This window comes from Vanacampus margaritifer, chromosome 4 (genome assembly GCF_051991255.1).
Source record: "Vanacampus margaritifer isolate UIUO_Vmar chromosome 4, RoL_Vmar_1.0, whole genome shotgun sequence".
NCBI classification, from domain to species: domain Eukaryota; kingdom Metazoa; phylum Chordata; class Actinopteri; order Syngnathiformes; family Syngnathidae; genus Vanacampus; species Vanacampus margaritifer.
Window position 1 is genome coordinate 23,240,752 of NC_135435.1, and position 16,492 is coordinate 23,257,243.

Consider the following 16,492-nt stretch of genomic DNA (forward strand, 5'->3'; position numbering starts at 1 on the left):
TTGAAAGTTCCCATAATGATTGGATGGATTTTTGACTTTATTCATCACTGTGCCTAAAGTCACGTTATGGATGTTTGTTGGTTTGTTTGTTTTTTGCATAAATATTAGCGATGAATGTTCATTTGTTACGAGCATTTATTTAGCATTAGCATTCCAGATCAAAGGACAGTTGAAAGGGCTGTTGATTTAACGGTTTGAAATGCATGCTATTGACAAAGACTTAAAGAGGAAGTCAACGCAAACATTTTCTTTACAATAATATGTCCCACGCAACCCCACTTGTCTAAATATGGTCTTATAATTAATATTGCCTTTGTGGAATATGAGTTAAGCAGCAAATTCCACCCGCTGTTCTCCATCTCAGGGGGCCATTTTGCCACTTGCTGTCAACTGAAAATGACACCACAGTAACGAGCAACTGACGGTTTAATGGATGGCACAGTGGGTTAGTGGTTACCACCTCTGCCTCGGTCGAGAGGTGCCGGGTGTCGTCTCCACGTTCTCTGGATACTCCAGCTTCCTGCCACATTCCCAAAACATGCTTGTTGCACTAATTAAACACACTGAATTGTCTAGAGGTGTGAAAGGTTGTTTTGTCTGGTGGTTGCGCTCTGTGACTGGCTGGAGATCATTCCAGATTATTCCCCACATTTTGCCCAAAATGCGCCGGGATGGCTTCCAGCTCTCTTGCAACTCTAATGAGGACATGCACTAGTATAGACAATAGACAGGACAATAAAATCACATCAAATATGATTCACATGGACTTAGACAATTCTTCAATTTCAATTGTTTATGTACCAAATAGTAATTTGACAAAACAGTCAAGTTGCATGAATCGCCAGAAAAAAAAAATTCAAAATATTCAAGAAATCTAAGTAGATGTTGTTGTTTGTTTATGTATTAATTTATCTATTTTTTTAACCAATGTTGATATCCCAAGTAATGGTGGTATAAACACACCAAGTAAAAATGTGATCCATATTAACTCATTCACTGCCATTGACGGCTATAGACGTCAAAAATTCATTTGAACTATTTCTATTAGTTTAACTTTATTTTTTTTTGTTAACAAGAGTGTGAAAACCTAGATTTTTTTATTGAACATTTAGAACAGATATAAAATTTGTGATTAATCGTGAGTTAACTAGTGAAGTCATGCGATTAATTACAATTAAAAATTTTAATCGCCTGGCGGCCCTAATTTTTAATTATCTTTTCTTTCTTTTTTTTATCGCGCCAGGCGATTATTTTTTTTAATTGTAATTCATCACATGACTTTAATAATTAACTCACGATTAATCACAAATTTTATATCTGTTCGAAATGTTCAACTTTTTTTTTTTTTATTTAGGTTTTCATACTCTTATTAACAAAAGTGGAAAAAGTGGAAAACTAATAGAAATAGTTCAAATGAATTTTTGACGTCTATAGCCGTCAATGGCAGTGAATGAGTTAAAAATGAACTGCAATCTCCACATTGGTGGACAGAAAACTATTAATCCAATGTGGACCATGGGTTCCTCCTCACTGTGAGATCCAATAAAATGAATTACTATTACCGGTAAGTATGGTTGCTGTACAGTAAGATAGTGTCCGTGTCTATACGGGAACAGACTGTTACTGCCCTGTTGCATTATTTGGTTGTCGAGGGCATCCTTGTGTCTGTGCTTTTCCATTGGGATAAAACTAGTACTCATGCTCATGAAATCTGACATGGGGAGCATCTGGGAGTAGCTTTCTCAATTTCACTTCATTCATGCGTGAGAAACAGGTGGATGGCAGCACTGGTCACTTCGCTCCCACTTTTAAAGTCCACACTCCAGGAGACAATAGAAATCTGAACCAAAGCCCCAATTTGTAGTGACTCCGTCAGCATGAGACATTTTCTAACAGAATCTCGAGTTTTTGATCTCATCTCATCACGTCATGTCTTTGCTTTTATGATCTTACTAATTATATTCCCCTGGGGTTCTTGCGTCCCGTCCTAGTGTCCTGGTGCTCTTTCCAAGCATACAGAGCTTTTAATTAAACGGTCACGGTGAACTTTCTGCGCCCTGGATGTCACCCGAGGAACTGACTCTGGTCTCTGTTTCTGAAATGATTTAATTGGATGCAAACTCAGGAGTGGTCGACATCAATACAGAACTATGTATGCCATAAGGTAAAGCCGTTAGTCAATACTTCACTCTTCATATGCCGAAGGCACTGGTCAGATCTAATTACTGGCAACTGTAGGCAGCAGAGCTTCACCGCCGGGCGACTGGAACTCCTGCGGCATCTGGTTAAGATCACAGTTCTGTTGGAGTTTGAAAGTTGGCAAAAGCATGCATCAATCACCATTGGCTTCCATTTAATACTGACAGCTAAATGACTGTGCTCATAATGGTTGCATATTCAGTTCCACTGGCTTCCTTGATGGATGTCAAGATATTCATTTGAAAGAAAAAATGCATATCACGGTCTACATTTTTACGTACACTCACATTGTTCAAATGGGATGAAAGAGAAGGCAAATCCATTGGGAGATTAGCTCATTCACTGCCATTGACGGCTATAGACGTCAAAAATTCATTTGAACTATTTCTATTAGTTTAACATTTTTTCTCACCTGAAAACGTAGTTTTTTTTTATTGTATTAGAAGAGATATAAAATGTGTTATTAATTTTGAGTTAACTAGTGAAGTAACGCAAATATTTACAAATACAAATTGCTGCCCCTAATTTTTAATCTTTAAAAAAAAAAAGAGAAGATATATATATTTTTTTTTATTTTAAATCTTTTTTTTTTTTGAAGAAAATATTATTAAAAATTAGGCCCATCAGGCGATTACAATTTTTAATCGTAATTAATCGCATGACTTCACAAGTTAACTCACGATTAACTCTTTGACTGCCAAAAACGTTAAATAACGTTTAGTAAAATCCTAGGGAGGACTGCCAAAGACGTTAAAAGACGGGTTTTTTTTTCAAAACAGAGGTGAAACTAACCATTTTCTATTGTTGATTACTGAAAAACGGAATAAGGTAGAAACAAACTTTTTTTTCTGATGAAAGATGAGAGAACAATCTTTCATTTGGTAGTATGTGTGTTTCCATAGTCCAAACACATAATTTTCTGTGGACCTTGAAAGATCAGTCAAAAATGTTTAAATCAGCTGGCACCCACGGCATCCCTTTTCTGAAAACGTCTGGCAGTCAAAGAGTTAAGGGCACATTCATACTAGGCATTTCTTACTGGGCTTGGATACACTTCCACTGGACACACATGCAAAATACAACCTTGAAAATTCAAGCCTATGGAAAACCTACAGATCTCACTAAAACGAATCCATTTTGCAGAACATGAAACCTAACATAACACATCCTATTCTAATGTGTGTATGTACCTATATAGGGCGCCTCGTCCAGCCTGGTGGTCAAATTCGCAGACACCGACAAGGAGCGGACCCTGCGCCGGATGCACCAGATGGCGGGTCAGCTCGGCATCTTCAGTCCCATGACTATCCAGTTTGGGGCCTATGGCGCCTACTCTCACGCTGTAAGTCTCAGCCCAGCGGGGGAGGAGACGGTGAGCTTGAAAACAGAAAACAAAACGCTTGTCATTGAAGGTTTGACCTCTCTTCTCTTTCCCACTAGGAATGTGATCATGTCCACTTCTTTGAGTAATAAACTCACTGGCCACGACATTGGGTACACCTGCACAGTCTATTCTAATACACGACACAGTACCAAATTTTTACCCTAGCAGTTTTATGTTTAAACATTTTCTTGTTTTGTACCAAAAAACAAAATGATTGTCCTAAACGTGATTTCAATTATTACCAAATTAATTGCGATGAATATTTTCTTCATAATCGGGCAGCGCTAATTGATTGAACAGATTATGGGGGTGACGTTCAACTGATGTCACAACGACTCTGACAAGAATAAAATATTGTATTTGCACCTTTATTAAAATTCTCACTTGCACCATAGTTGAGGCTGAATCAAGTCAGTTGGTCCAAGACATGATTAATCAACCAATACATAATTAACAGGATTCTATCAGTTAATTGGTTTTGCCCATTTGGTACTGTGCTTGTATTGCATATACAGGAGGTCTTCAGTTTTTGACTTATGAGGTTTTGCAGTTACATGCGCATAAAAACTAGTTTGTACGGAGGCGTAAGAATATGTCAAGGCATGCTAATACTTCGTTGATTGTTTTGTATTCGCAGTTTTCATAAATATGACTTTGTAGGTTTGTGATAGACTTGAAAAAAAAAAACATCTGTAAATTGAGGACCCCCTGTAGTTAGATCATGTTAAGTGTACCTAAAGTTTTGGCTCATAAATGTATAATACATTTTAGAGAATGAAACAGCACTTTTTGATTTTGTGTATTTTTAACATGTGTATGCATCGCCGTGTTGTGCATCTACTTCCCATTCAAGTCACTTTTTTAGGACTACTTCTGTGAATTTCATCCACCAACACATTTTACCTTGCACTCAAAAACTCAAGTGTGTGTCATTACCGAGAACCAACACTACCCGCGGCAGCCCCCTGCCCTCCCCCTTAGCACCATCACCACCGTTTCATATTCACACATGAAAGTCACAGCCCGAGTTAGAAGTCTGTGAGATTTTGCACTCACACGGTAGCTAACAACTCATCCTGACAGGTGAGAATCGCCCACTCACGCTTTCGCAATCGCTCCACTCCCCCCCCCCCTCCCTCATTCCAGCACATGTATAATGCTACTAGTAGATGTAGTCTATTGAATCATCCGCATCTTGATCATGAGGCAGTACAATGAGGCCAGAAGTGTTGTTATGGACTGCTAGCTGGAAAGTGATGCTGAGGGGTGATGCGGTCCAAGAACAAGGCGCGGGCCAAGTAAACAGAGATGTGAGAGTAAACACGTTCTGCTCCCGCGGCTATTTCACCCTCCTCTCCGTCCTTCCCCTCTTTCCCCCGCCCGCTGATCTCTAATCCTACAGCAGATGATGCAACAGCAAGCAGCCCTGATGGCGGCAACACAAGGGTCCTACCTGAACCCCATGGCGGCCATTGCTGCGGCGCAAATGCAGCAAATGGCGGCGTTCAATGTCAACGGCCTGGTGGCGACTCCGATGACACCATCCTCAGGTACGAGAGGGGATTTATCTTCATAAGTTTACTCGCTGCAGCCCTGGATAACTCTTATTTATTAAAATTAACTGTTTAATTGTTGTCTGCTGATAACCCTGTTAGTCTACTGTACTTTATGAACTAGTAAGATTTCTCTTGTATGCAGTGGTGTAGTAGTTTTTTGAGAAGTGTATATATTTACATACTCAGAGGTGGGTAGTAACGAATTACATTTACTCTGTTACATTTACTTGAGTAACTTTTTGAAAAAAAAAAGAAGATATTTCTAAGAGTAGTTTTACCACACAATATTTTTTACTTTTACTTGAGTAGATGTGTGAAGAAGTAACGCTACTCGTACTCCGCTATCTTGGGCTACACTAGAGTCGTTAACCGCCGCCCCTTTCATACATTAGATTTGCCATATTTTCACATAAGCGCTCCGCTTGACTGACTGTGTGGGAGCATTTCCGCGGACACTAGTGATGTGGCGTTGATGAACGAATCGACTCTTTTGAGCGGCTCTTCAATGTGAGAGCAGTTCAACCCCCTAATGCACCCCCTCCCCCGCGCACCACCGTTCGCTTATGGAGGGAGCGTCATCTTCGCATATTAGCGTTAATCAAATAATTAACTTGGCAGAAGTTAGAACAAAACATGTCACAGAGCAAAGAGGAAAGGAGGCGTACGTTTTTTTGTTTGTTTTTTAAATGATTTGAAGATGCCAGAATTGTCTGATGACATTGTTTAACAGGGATGTGATTTTTCCGCTAATTCGCGGAATTCCGCTTTTTTTTATCTCCCCCCCAAAAAAAAAAAAATCTTTTTTTTTTTTTTTTTTAGTAGTTCATTGTGTATGCACATGACTCCGACAGATAACATCTTCTGCTATAACAAAGACATTTGTGGTATGCTCTAATATGAGTTACTTTTCATTTGGTCATGATACAATTATTTGTTCATGAAATTTGAACTCTTCAACATTATTTATGTGTTAACTTAGTAATCACATTAGTTAGATATGATGATATTCTCAGTGATAGTTTTTAAAAGCAAAGGCAGTCCAATGTTTTTGAATGTGACTGATTTTGAGTTGACTAAAACTGCCATTTTATATGGGATAGTTCAATATACATTGAAAATTTATGCTGTTGTTTTGTCTATTTCTTTGTCATGTGAGTGCATTGAAAGTGCCAGCGGCCCCCAGACCTAAATTTTCAGTTAATTTCACTTTGGTCAAATCACATCCCTGTGTTTAAAAAAAAAAAAAATCTGACTTTATGTTCAAGCAGTTACTCAGTACTTGAGTATTCTTTTCAGCGAATACTTTGACGTGATTTTTTTGATGACTACTTTTTACTTTTACTAGTAATATTATTTTGAAGTAACGCTACTCTTACTTGAGTAACATTTTTGGCTACTCTACCCACCTATGTGCATACTAAACGTAACAGAAGTCAGACCGTGCCTAAGTTGACACAGCTGGGATCTGCACAAAATTTTGCAAAGAAAAATACACTTTCTCCTTTCCCTAATTCGTTGACTGAAGGATTAATAATCCACATATTAATTTAAAACAGGCTATTCATTCATTTTAAATATATCTGTAGTTAATAATTTGACAATACACCCAGTTATTATTAGGCTATTCTGGTCATCCAAAAACTCAAAAAAAAACAAAAAAACAGTAGAACTCACAGATTTCAAAGACTAATAGTGGAGTCGATTAGGTGGTGGTGGTGGTGGTGGGGGGGGGGGGGATCCATTCGAATACAACCATATTATGCTTATATAGACTTTTGGATTCCCAGTTTCACACAAATGTTTTGGGCAGAAAATGTATCATCTACAATGCAAGCACATTTCAAGCCTTGAAAAAGTTATGTTAAAAAAAAGTACTTTCAAGAATTCCAAGTAGTTGTTGGAAACCAATTTTTATTGGCAGGATTGTGAGAAGCGGCAGTAATGAATTCATCCAAGGTCTTTGTACATATGCCCTTGTTACATTTTTTAAGATTTCACTTTCCGGGCTGAAAGAAGCTTGCGTCGAAGGAGGCCAAGATGGTAGGCCATGTACGGCATTCCCTCCACATTACACTCTTCCTCTCGCTCTCATTATCTCTCACTGCCTTGCTGTCACTCGCTCTCTGTGACGGTGCATGTTTTTTTTTTTCCCATGGGAACGCGGCCAATCCTGATGACTTTGGATTCAGAGTCCTTGGTCGAACAAATACAAGAGCGATGACTCAAAGGCGATAATCCCGGACCTGGGTCTGAACTACCTTCTCAACCGTTGTCACCAAAGACTTTTTTTTGACGGCTCGACACTAAGTAGGCAGGCGGCCTGAAAGGCAGGGTCATTGCAAATACATTAAATAAAGTGCCTCCACGCTGTACGGAGCATTTGTAATCCACAAGGCCTACACATACCAGGTAATGCCTATCAAACGTAATCCCGGATGCCTTAAATGCCCTTCGCCTTGGATTAAAATAAAAATAAAAATCCATCAGCACAAAAGGGCGCTGACAAGGTGACAAGGCAGCCTCCTACATCCAAAACAATCTCCTTCCTGAGACTCATATTTGGGTCTTTGGATGTTTACCGTCTTCAAATATGCTCATTTACAATTTCTTTGAATCAGAAATGATGCTAATCCTAGTTTTCCATGTTATGATTTGGATTTGAGCTGTTAGTTCAGGGATAGTTCGATAGGATTAATATAGAGAAAATAATGAATTTGAGGCCGACTGATTCAAATGTGTAGTGATGCATTGACTAATTATAAATTATTCAAATTAACGATACATAAAATACGATTAAGTTCTGTTCAATCGGATTCGATAAGTGTTCTCAGGAGAAGTCATACTTCACTAGTGGATAAGTGGCATGTTATTGATGTGGAATTTGAGTCCACTAGATGATGGTTTTGGCTTTTTCTCACTGTCCTGCTACATAGTCATACAATTATAAAACTATAGCTAAAGAACCACATACAACATGTTTTACTAAGTGGAATATCTCCATTGGCTGCCAGTACGGTCCTTCAAAACAAGTCGTTCCTCCACAGTCCACATTTCGCAGCATTAAACTGCTCATGCCTTGCACATGGAACTTACAGAAGCGTGAAATAGCCGTGTCCATAGTTGCAGTTACGGCTTCACACATTCAGATAATTGGATGTATGGCAACATCAGTGCCAGAGTCCCGGACAATAGCAAATTCTTTGTCTGTAGTATTAAAACTCAACCTGGCCTGGTGATTTCTTGCTCTAGCCCTCTGTCTGCAAATTCAAGAGCCAACTTGTGCCCCCTATCCCACATTTGGTACTTTACATACAAGACCGCAAGCTGAGAGGAGGAATAGGAAGAAGAAAAAAAGATGGAAAACATCTCACGTGGCGGCCATTTTGCTGAGCCTGTGGGTACTGTGATGTCATTTTCAGTTGACGGGAAGTGGCAAAACGGCCGCCCCCTGAGATGGATAAAAAACAGGTGGATTTTGCTGCTTAATTCATATTCCACAAAAGCAATATTAAATCAGAATAGCAGGTTGAGACTGGTGGAGCCGCATCGGTCAACAATCGGATATTGTTTTGAGCAAATGATTGAAAGTGAAGATAGCTTTTCATGTTGGGTAAAAGAAAATCCCCGAAGCCAAGAGGGAGTGACACTGTTTACTATCCACAGCTGTTATTGGAGTAATTACAGACAGAAATAGGTTAAGCAGACAACCGCAAGCCTGCTAGCTTACATTTTTGCAAAGCTAACAAAGGAAAGCAACACACAGCTAATTCATCTTGTTATTCAGTGTGTGGTAAAATGCCCCCCCACCCACCAAAAGAAAATAGCACCTTAAGTGTATCAAATATTATACGGTGGCTAATGTTTTTCTTAAATTGCCTTGCTAGGACAATAACAATTTTTTTTAAATTGAATTGCGTGCCCCTGTCATAACACACACGCCTTCCTTCTTTTCTACAAAGATTACACACATTATGTTGCTCTGTTTTGAGACTGCAACATGTCATTTCCTTCTTTTTCATTTATTTACAACAACAACAAAAACAAATATTTTCGCATATATATTTTCAGGCACCAGCACACCCCCAGGCATCACTGCAACCGTCCCCAGCATAGCCACGCCCATCGGGGTCAACGGCTTCAGTGCCCTCGCGCCACAAACCAATGGGCAGCACACGTCCGAGCCAATTTACACCAACGGCATTCACCCTTACCCAGGTGAGATGAAAACCTGTTTTGCGGTAAGGATTCGTTGTCTAACCAAAAAATGTCACCTGATGAACAACCTGTCACATCTGACACGATGAATGGCGTCGCATGTTACGATTTTAAAAGTTCTTTTTTCCAGTTTACCCTCCTGTGACGTGTCTTTTTGATTTGAAGCCTTTTAAGCTCTAGGGCCGGTCGACTGCATCTTTGGCAGATTTCAGAGCGGCCAACCGCCATATGATGATGAATCAATCATTTCACCCTTCAATCCATTCTGGTTAATTTGACGTGCGTCAGCCTGTCCTGAGCTTCTTGATGCTGTCTGCGAATGATTCCTGGAGAAGTGACAGGACTCACGCTCCCTTGCTTGTATATTATGCAAAGAGAGCGGCAGTTGTAATGAACTACAAAGTGGTTTGTTTGGCACGTTATTAATATTTGATGCAAACATCTGGGTCGAACAGGCAATTTTGAAGAAGTGAGGGGGATGACAACCCAAATATCCGCCATTTCTCAGTGTGATCTTGCCCCCTGATGGCTCTCCACAGTCAGTTAAGCCAGATTTCCTCAAAGCGCTGCAGTTCACATTAGCTCACCACAGGTAACTTTCAGCAACTGAACTGCATGAAGGTTTACAGGGGGGGGCATGGCAATATCTGCCTCGGCTTCATGTAAATAGTGGGACATCATGGCAATGTGATGGCACAAGTCAAATTACAAAAAGAGCGATAACATTATCCCTTTTATAGTGGTTGTCCTAGACGTTGTTTTTTACTTGTATTATGAATGTGTTGGGCTAGATTGGTACATGTACGCATTTTATTTCATGAAACCATGACAGTGGATGGTATGATATAGAATGACTTCCCAGCAATCTTGTTTGCTTGCTATGCTGTGAGAGTAATTATTTTGATTGACACTGACTGTACACTAAGAACGGTTGGGTCAATAATAAAGATGTAACGATATCCAAACATCACAGTATAATTATAATATATAACAATATATATATATATACAGACGCTCCCCAACTTACGAACGAGTTACGTTCCGAGCGATCGTTCGTAAGGTGAATTTGTTCGTAAGTTGCTTCAGTGCTATATTTTGTATTATAATTTATGTTTAAAGAGAATACGTACAGTACTGTACTACGTATGTTAGAGAGAGAGAGCGAGAGACACACACAGTATGTACATGTACGTAATAAGATAAATAAAATGAAGTTTAACTTACTTTTGGAAGATGTACTCGATGCTTAAGGATTTGATGGAGGAGGAAGAGGAGGATTTTATATCATGAGAGGTTCTTCGTCGTCACTGGAATGGGCTTCAAAAGTTACTTCCTCCTCCGTAACTTCAATGTAGGAAGAAGTTGAGGGTCGCGGAGAAGAAGATGAGGGTTGGAGGATTTACTAGAAACTGGCCGAAAGAAGCGATCTAACGACGATTGCACAGTTTTCTTCTTTTTTCATCATAAATGATGCGGTAGCACTGTAGGGCATCATTCAATTGATTTGCAACCTTTGTGCAACGTTCAATATTTGGGTCTTGCTGCTCGAAGAGTGCGATGGCTTTATCTATGAGCGACAGGCGTTTCTTCTTCTTCCTCCTCCTCGACACGTTGCTGAGCCTCCAATGCTGGGTGAGCTCTCACAGCGCCAAGCGTCGGTATTAGCGGCGGAAAGAAGCACTACAGTACTCGGAAAAAGGTGCGCAATAAAAAATCTAACTTACAGCATCTCTTTCCGAACATTTTTTGACATGCGCGCAGACATGTTTGTATGTACCGTTGTTCGTAACTCGAATGTTCGTAAGTAGGGGAGCGTCTGTAACAATATTATCACGATATGAAGGTCACGATACGATAATTATCACGATATTGTGGAGAGGTTGGCAATATAAAAAAAGGTCTCGATATTGTAAAACAAATTAGCTCATACTAAAAACACAAACATACACAATATTGTGATTTTGTACATAACAGCAATGCATATAAACAATCTAATAACACTTAATATCGAGGCACTTACTTGCTAATGTGTTCACACATTGAGTTTCTCCACATATTGATTCGGTTCACAAGCATATTACATTCTCCTTCACCTGACCATTAGCGTGGATTTTAAACATAGAAAGGCTAAAACATGCCTTGTGAAAGCTAAACTGCACTAAAAAACTAGCCACCAGAGGGTGCTAGAACCGCACAAATGGAAATCAACCTGACATTTTTAAAAGATGTGCTGCTGTTAATATCGTGATATTGTGGCAGTTTTAATATCGTGATCTCACAATATTGCTGTTATCGTTACATCCCTAGTCAATAATCCAATTTGGGGCGAAGATGGACTTGATTTGATTTAACTTTCAAGGTTACTTTATACAAAACTACCCATTTTTGTTGTGTTTTATACAAAACGACCCATTGTTGGGGGTTGTTGAATACAGAACAACCAATTTTATTTTTATTTTTTTATAGAAAACGACCTAGAAAGTTGTGTCAAATTGATTCAAGTAGTGGACCGGTCCATTTTTGACCAGGGTATATGAATGAAAAGGTCTTTACGAAAGAAATGTTTGCATTGATATCAATTATAAATGTATTCTTTAAATATGCGGTTATATTAAATGATATGTGGCGGAGTACAAAGGGATCTAAAAATACTGCATCCACATGTGAAAATGTTCGAAAAGTCACATGTATCAAAATCTTCCCCTGAGTGAGAGTGACCACCACATAGCTCTGCGCCAAACTGAACTGCTGAGCGGACGCTGCTATCACATCTTCCGTCTTTGTCTCAGAGCCTCTCTTGACCGCTCTCCACCCTCTTTGTTTTCCACCTCCCCTTTTTTTCCACCCCACTGCCTCTCTTGCAGCACAGAGTCCGACGGTGACCGACCCTCTCCAGCAGGCTTACGCCGGCGTCCAACACTACGCAGGTGATCCGTCTGTTTCGTATCCTCTCGCGAAAGTCGCTCTCTCACTCCATCTGCACCCCCTCTCTTCCTCTCCCTGTTTGTCACACTAGTAGACACTCTGACAAGCAAAGATAGCAGCCACAACCGGCTAATTTCCACCAAGATTAGTCTGCTTTACATTAGGATTGCGAAAGGATTTTGAATTGACTTGATAGTACACCCACACGCAAAAAAAAAAAAAAAGGTCTTAATTCCAAAAATACACAAAGAGCTGAGGATCTGAACTTGTCATAGCCTACACGAGAGATGACACGGGCTTTTTATTGCTGCCTGGCATCGACTCTCATTAACGAGACGCAAGTCTTCATGCATGGCTGAGTTGCTGCTTATTGACAATTTGTGTGGTGCTTTAGAATACAGTGGTAAAAAAAAAAACATTCAAAAGAGAGCAATGATGATGACATGTCAAAACGGTAAAATTACCGAATTAACAATACTGAGCTCTCCCAAAAAAAGAAAAAAAAAGAATACAGTGATACCTTGAAATGAGACCACAATCCATTCAGCGACATTGCTCAAACTTTAATTTGGTCTACTTTTCCCAATGTACGGAAACATGGAAATGCCAATGTGGAGTAAACATTTTTGACTGGCAAATATGTTCAAAAGTATTTCTAAGTATGTTTGAACGTGCGTTTATATGTTAAACAGTTGTGTCAAAAGTAACCCAATTATGGATCAAAAATGGACTGATCCACTTTATGGGTCAATTTGACTTCATTTTCTGAGTTGTTTTATACAAAATGAAAAAAAAGTCTAACCCAAGTAAAGGATTTGACCAATTTTTATTTTTTACACTAAAAGACCCATTTCTTCACTCAAATTGACCCAAGTAGAGGATCGGTCCATTTTTGACCCATAGAGTGTACAATGTAATTGAAGGCTAAATGCTAAAAAGTTGCTAAATGCCCAAGTCAATCCCCCGTGGCATTATGGGTAAAATGTGGAATGGAAATCATGACTGTAGACATAATACGAAGTATTATTATTAATAGACGTATTTGAAAATACGTTTAACCGTATTTGCCCCGAGTCAAAAATGTTTACTCCACATTGGCAGTTCCACACTTCTGTAGCACTGCACTGAGATCAATTATATTTGGAATAATTTGTTCTAAGGTTAGTAAATAAATGGCAAAATCTGATCCCAAAACATTTTAATATAATTTCGAACTCATTTTACAACTTGACCCTGAAAAGTAAATGGTTTGGTTCCGTGGGTTCACTATGTATATATATATATTTTTTGCAGTAATCAATTGCGAGGTGCGCGTAAGGTCATTTATGATGATGAAATTCAAATGTTTGAGGTATGGGGTAAATTTTTCCACCAAAGTTGTGTACGCCTTTTGGGTTGCTCAATACAAAGTACCATCGTATTTGTTCCGTCAAATATGAAAACGGAGAAACGATTATCCCCCACCCCTCTTGCTTTCTCCCCCTTTTGCAACAGCAGCCTACCCCGCCGCCTATGCGCCAATCAGCCAAGCATTCCCACAGCAACCGACCATCATTCCCCAGCAACAGCGGGAAGGTAAGAGCGGGTGAACGCGCCCACCCAAGATAAAAGGTGATAATTGCTGTGTTCCATTCTAATGTTGCTGCGCCGCTTTGAATTAGCAACGGGAAAGGGGAAAGAGAAAAGGGGGTGAGGTTATGATGAGAAAAGAAAAAGGCGTCTTGGTGTATGAAGAAAAAAAAAGTGAGAAAAAAAAGGCTCTGCATTTAAAGAACATTAGCGAGGAGACGAAAGTTACTCTGTCATTATTCAAAAAGCCCACTAATTCACACTCGGACTGCTTAATCAGTCCATTACAATGTATTTAAGTGGTTATAAATATTCATCAGATTAATTATCTGCATGCATAATCATTTAGCGCTATTACTAGAAGAAGCATTCACACGCACTGACATGCACACACTCACGTGGGCCATGGCATCAAATGTAATAAAGCAAAGGATGTGCGCTGATGTTAAATGACTCTTTTTGACATAATTCCTCCATCTCAATTATTCATCTGTATGATTGTATGTAGGAGACAGCTTAGAGCGGCATGAATATTCCATGTAGGATGTACCGTATGAAATGAAGTGCTTCCAAATCCAGAAAAAGTTTGTTTACCACCATGGGAGTGCGTGTGAGGGTCCAAGTCCGGAGTTAAGTGCGCTGCTTGGCTGAAACCGGCTTTTGAATCAATCTCGAAGAAATTGCCGGGGGAAAAAAAAAATCAAGATCTAAAGAAAATTACGTCAACAATGGGAGGCTATGGGGACTGTGGGGCGGACATGCTAACAAACCACTTGGACTTCAGTAAACTAGTTGAGACAGAAACAACAGTGCTTCTGTTGGTTGTCGCCTAGTACTAAATTGAATGTTGCCTCACATGATGAATTAACGATCATCCCCAATCACAACCATACTACTATGCTAATAGTGTTCATTTTATTTTAGATTTAGTCTCAGTTTTAGTCCAGTTTCAATTAGTTTTTTATCATAGTTAGTCAACCCAATCCCGTTTTTAGTTAAAGTTTTTATAAATCTAGCATTTTAGTCTTTATTGTAGTCCAAGAACTCAACTCAACGTTTTAGTTTACCATTTGTTTTACCCCTGTATATATATTTTTTTGTTAGCAGATTATATTATTATTTCATCTTTTTTGATGAAACACAACTTCACACACACAGTATAGCAACAAGTGGCTACTATGGCTCCATGCTATGAACTAGTCAATTAGCAAGCATTAGTTAACGGTCGGATTAACATAATTGTTGGAACGTTATAGCCTACGATATATATATCACTTTTCAAAATTTTAGAAAATGTGTGCTGTTTCTAACTGGTGGTTAGCATATTTGCCTCAGCATGTTCTCCCTCTTTTTTTTTCTTCACATACTCACACTTCGTCCCCATATTCCAAAAAACACACGTTTGGGTCACCGAAGACACAGAATTGTCAGTGGTGTAAATGGGATTATTGTCAAATACTGACTATCTCTGTTAATAAAGCTCTTCTTTTTTTGAAGGGACTTCTAAGCAGAGCACAATATAATTGGCACAATATAATTGGCTGAGTAAACAAGCCTCCAATTAACCTTTTTTCCCTTCCTTTTCGACGAGCGGAGAACTGCAGTCACGCACGGATGAGGGAGGGAGCAAGACAAAAGGGACGCTGCAAACACTGATGTGTTTGTAAAAAAAAATTTTTTTTTATAAGTTAGCCCCAAGCATAGCATGAGTAGCCAATGGGTCAGTTCTAAAAATAGCTCACCATTGATGAAATACTGTGACGTACACATTTATTCCGTACCAAATAGTTAATATTTTGTTTGAAAATGAACTAGACTATTTTCAATGGAGAAAAAAATTATGTTTTACTTTTTTAAAGTTAGCCCCAAGCATAACATGAGTAGCCAATGGGTCAGTTCTAAAAAATAGCTCACCATTGATGAAATACTGTGACGTACACATTTATTCCGTACCAAATATTTAATATTTTGTTTGAAAATGAACTCGACTATTTTCAATGGAGAAAAAAATTGTTTTACTTTTTTAAAGTTAGCCCCAAGCATAACATGAGTAGCCAATGGGTCAGTTCTAAAAAATAGCTCACCATTGATGAAATACTGTGACGTACGCATTTATTCTGTACCAAATATTTAATATTTTGTTTGAAAATGAACTAGACTATTTTCAATGGAGAAAAAAAATATGTTTTACTTTTTTAAAGTTAGCCCCAAGCATAACATGAGTAGCCAATGGGTCAGTTCTAAAAAATAGCTCACCATTGATGAATACTGTGACGTACACATTTATTCTGTACCAAATATTTAATATTTTGTTTGAAAATGAACTAGACTATTTTCAATGGAGAAAAAAAATATGTTTTACTTTTTTAAAGTTAGCCCCAAGCATAACATGAGTAGCCAATGGGTCAGTTCTAAAAAATAGCTCACCATTGATGAATACTGTGACGTACACATTTATTCTGTACCAAATATTTAATATTTTGTTTGAAAATGAACTAGACTATTTTCAATGGAGAAAAAAATTATGTTTTACTTTTTTAAAGTTAGCCCCAAGCATAACATGAGTAGCCAATGGGTCAGTTCTAAAAAATAGCTCACCATTGATGAAATACTGTGACGTACACATTTCTTCTGTAACAAATAT

The 16,492-nt window shown here is 38.7% G+C and overlaps 1 protein-coding gene across 12 annotated transcripts in view; it reads left to right on the forward strand.

The window, feature by feature from the left end:
* Positions 1 to 16,492, forward strand: part of celf6 (CUGBP Elav-like family member 6) — a 187,837-nt gene that overhangs the window by 152,145 nt on the left and 19,200 nt on the right. For 3 of the 12 annotated variants that reach the window (XM_077563750.1, XM_077563753.1, XM_077563755.1), the window contains exons 6-10: positions 3,398 to 3,571; positions 4,986 to 5,133; positions 9,208 to 9,354; positions 12,219 to 12,281; positions 13,774 to 13,854. In XM_077563750.1, coding sequence (XP_077419876.1) covers positions 3,398 to 3,571; positions 4,986 to 5,133; positions 9,208 to 9,354; positions 12,219 to 12,281; positions 13,774 to 13,854 — 613 coding nt within the window. Of the gene's footprint in view, positions 1 to 3,397; positions 3,612 to 4,985; positions 5,134 to 9,207; positions 9,355 to 12,218; positions 12,282 to 12,370; positions 12,821 to 13,773; positions 13,855 to 16,492 lie in introns of those variants that run through there. The other 9 variants (XR_013293851.1, XR_013293852.1, XM_077563752.1 and 6 more) reach the window with 9 other exon arrangements.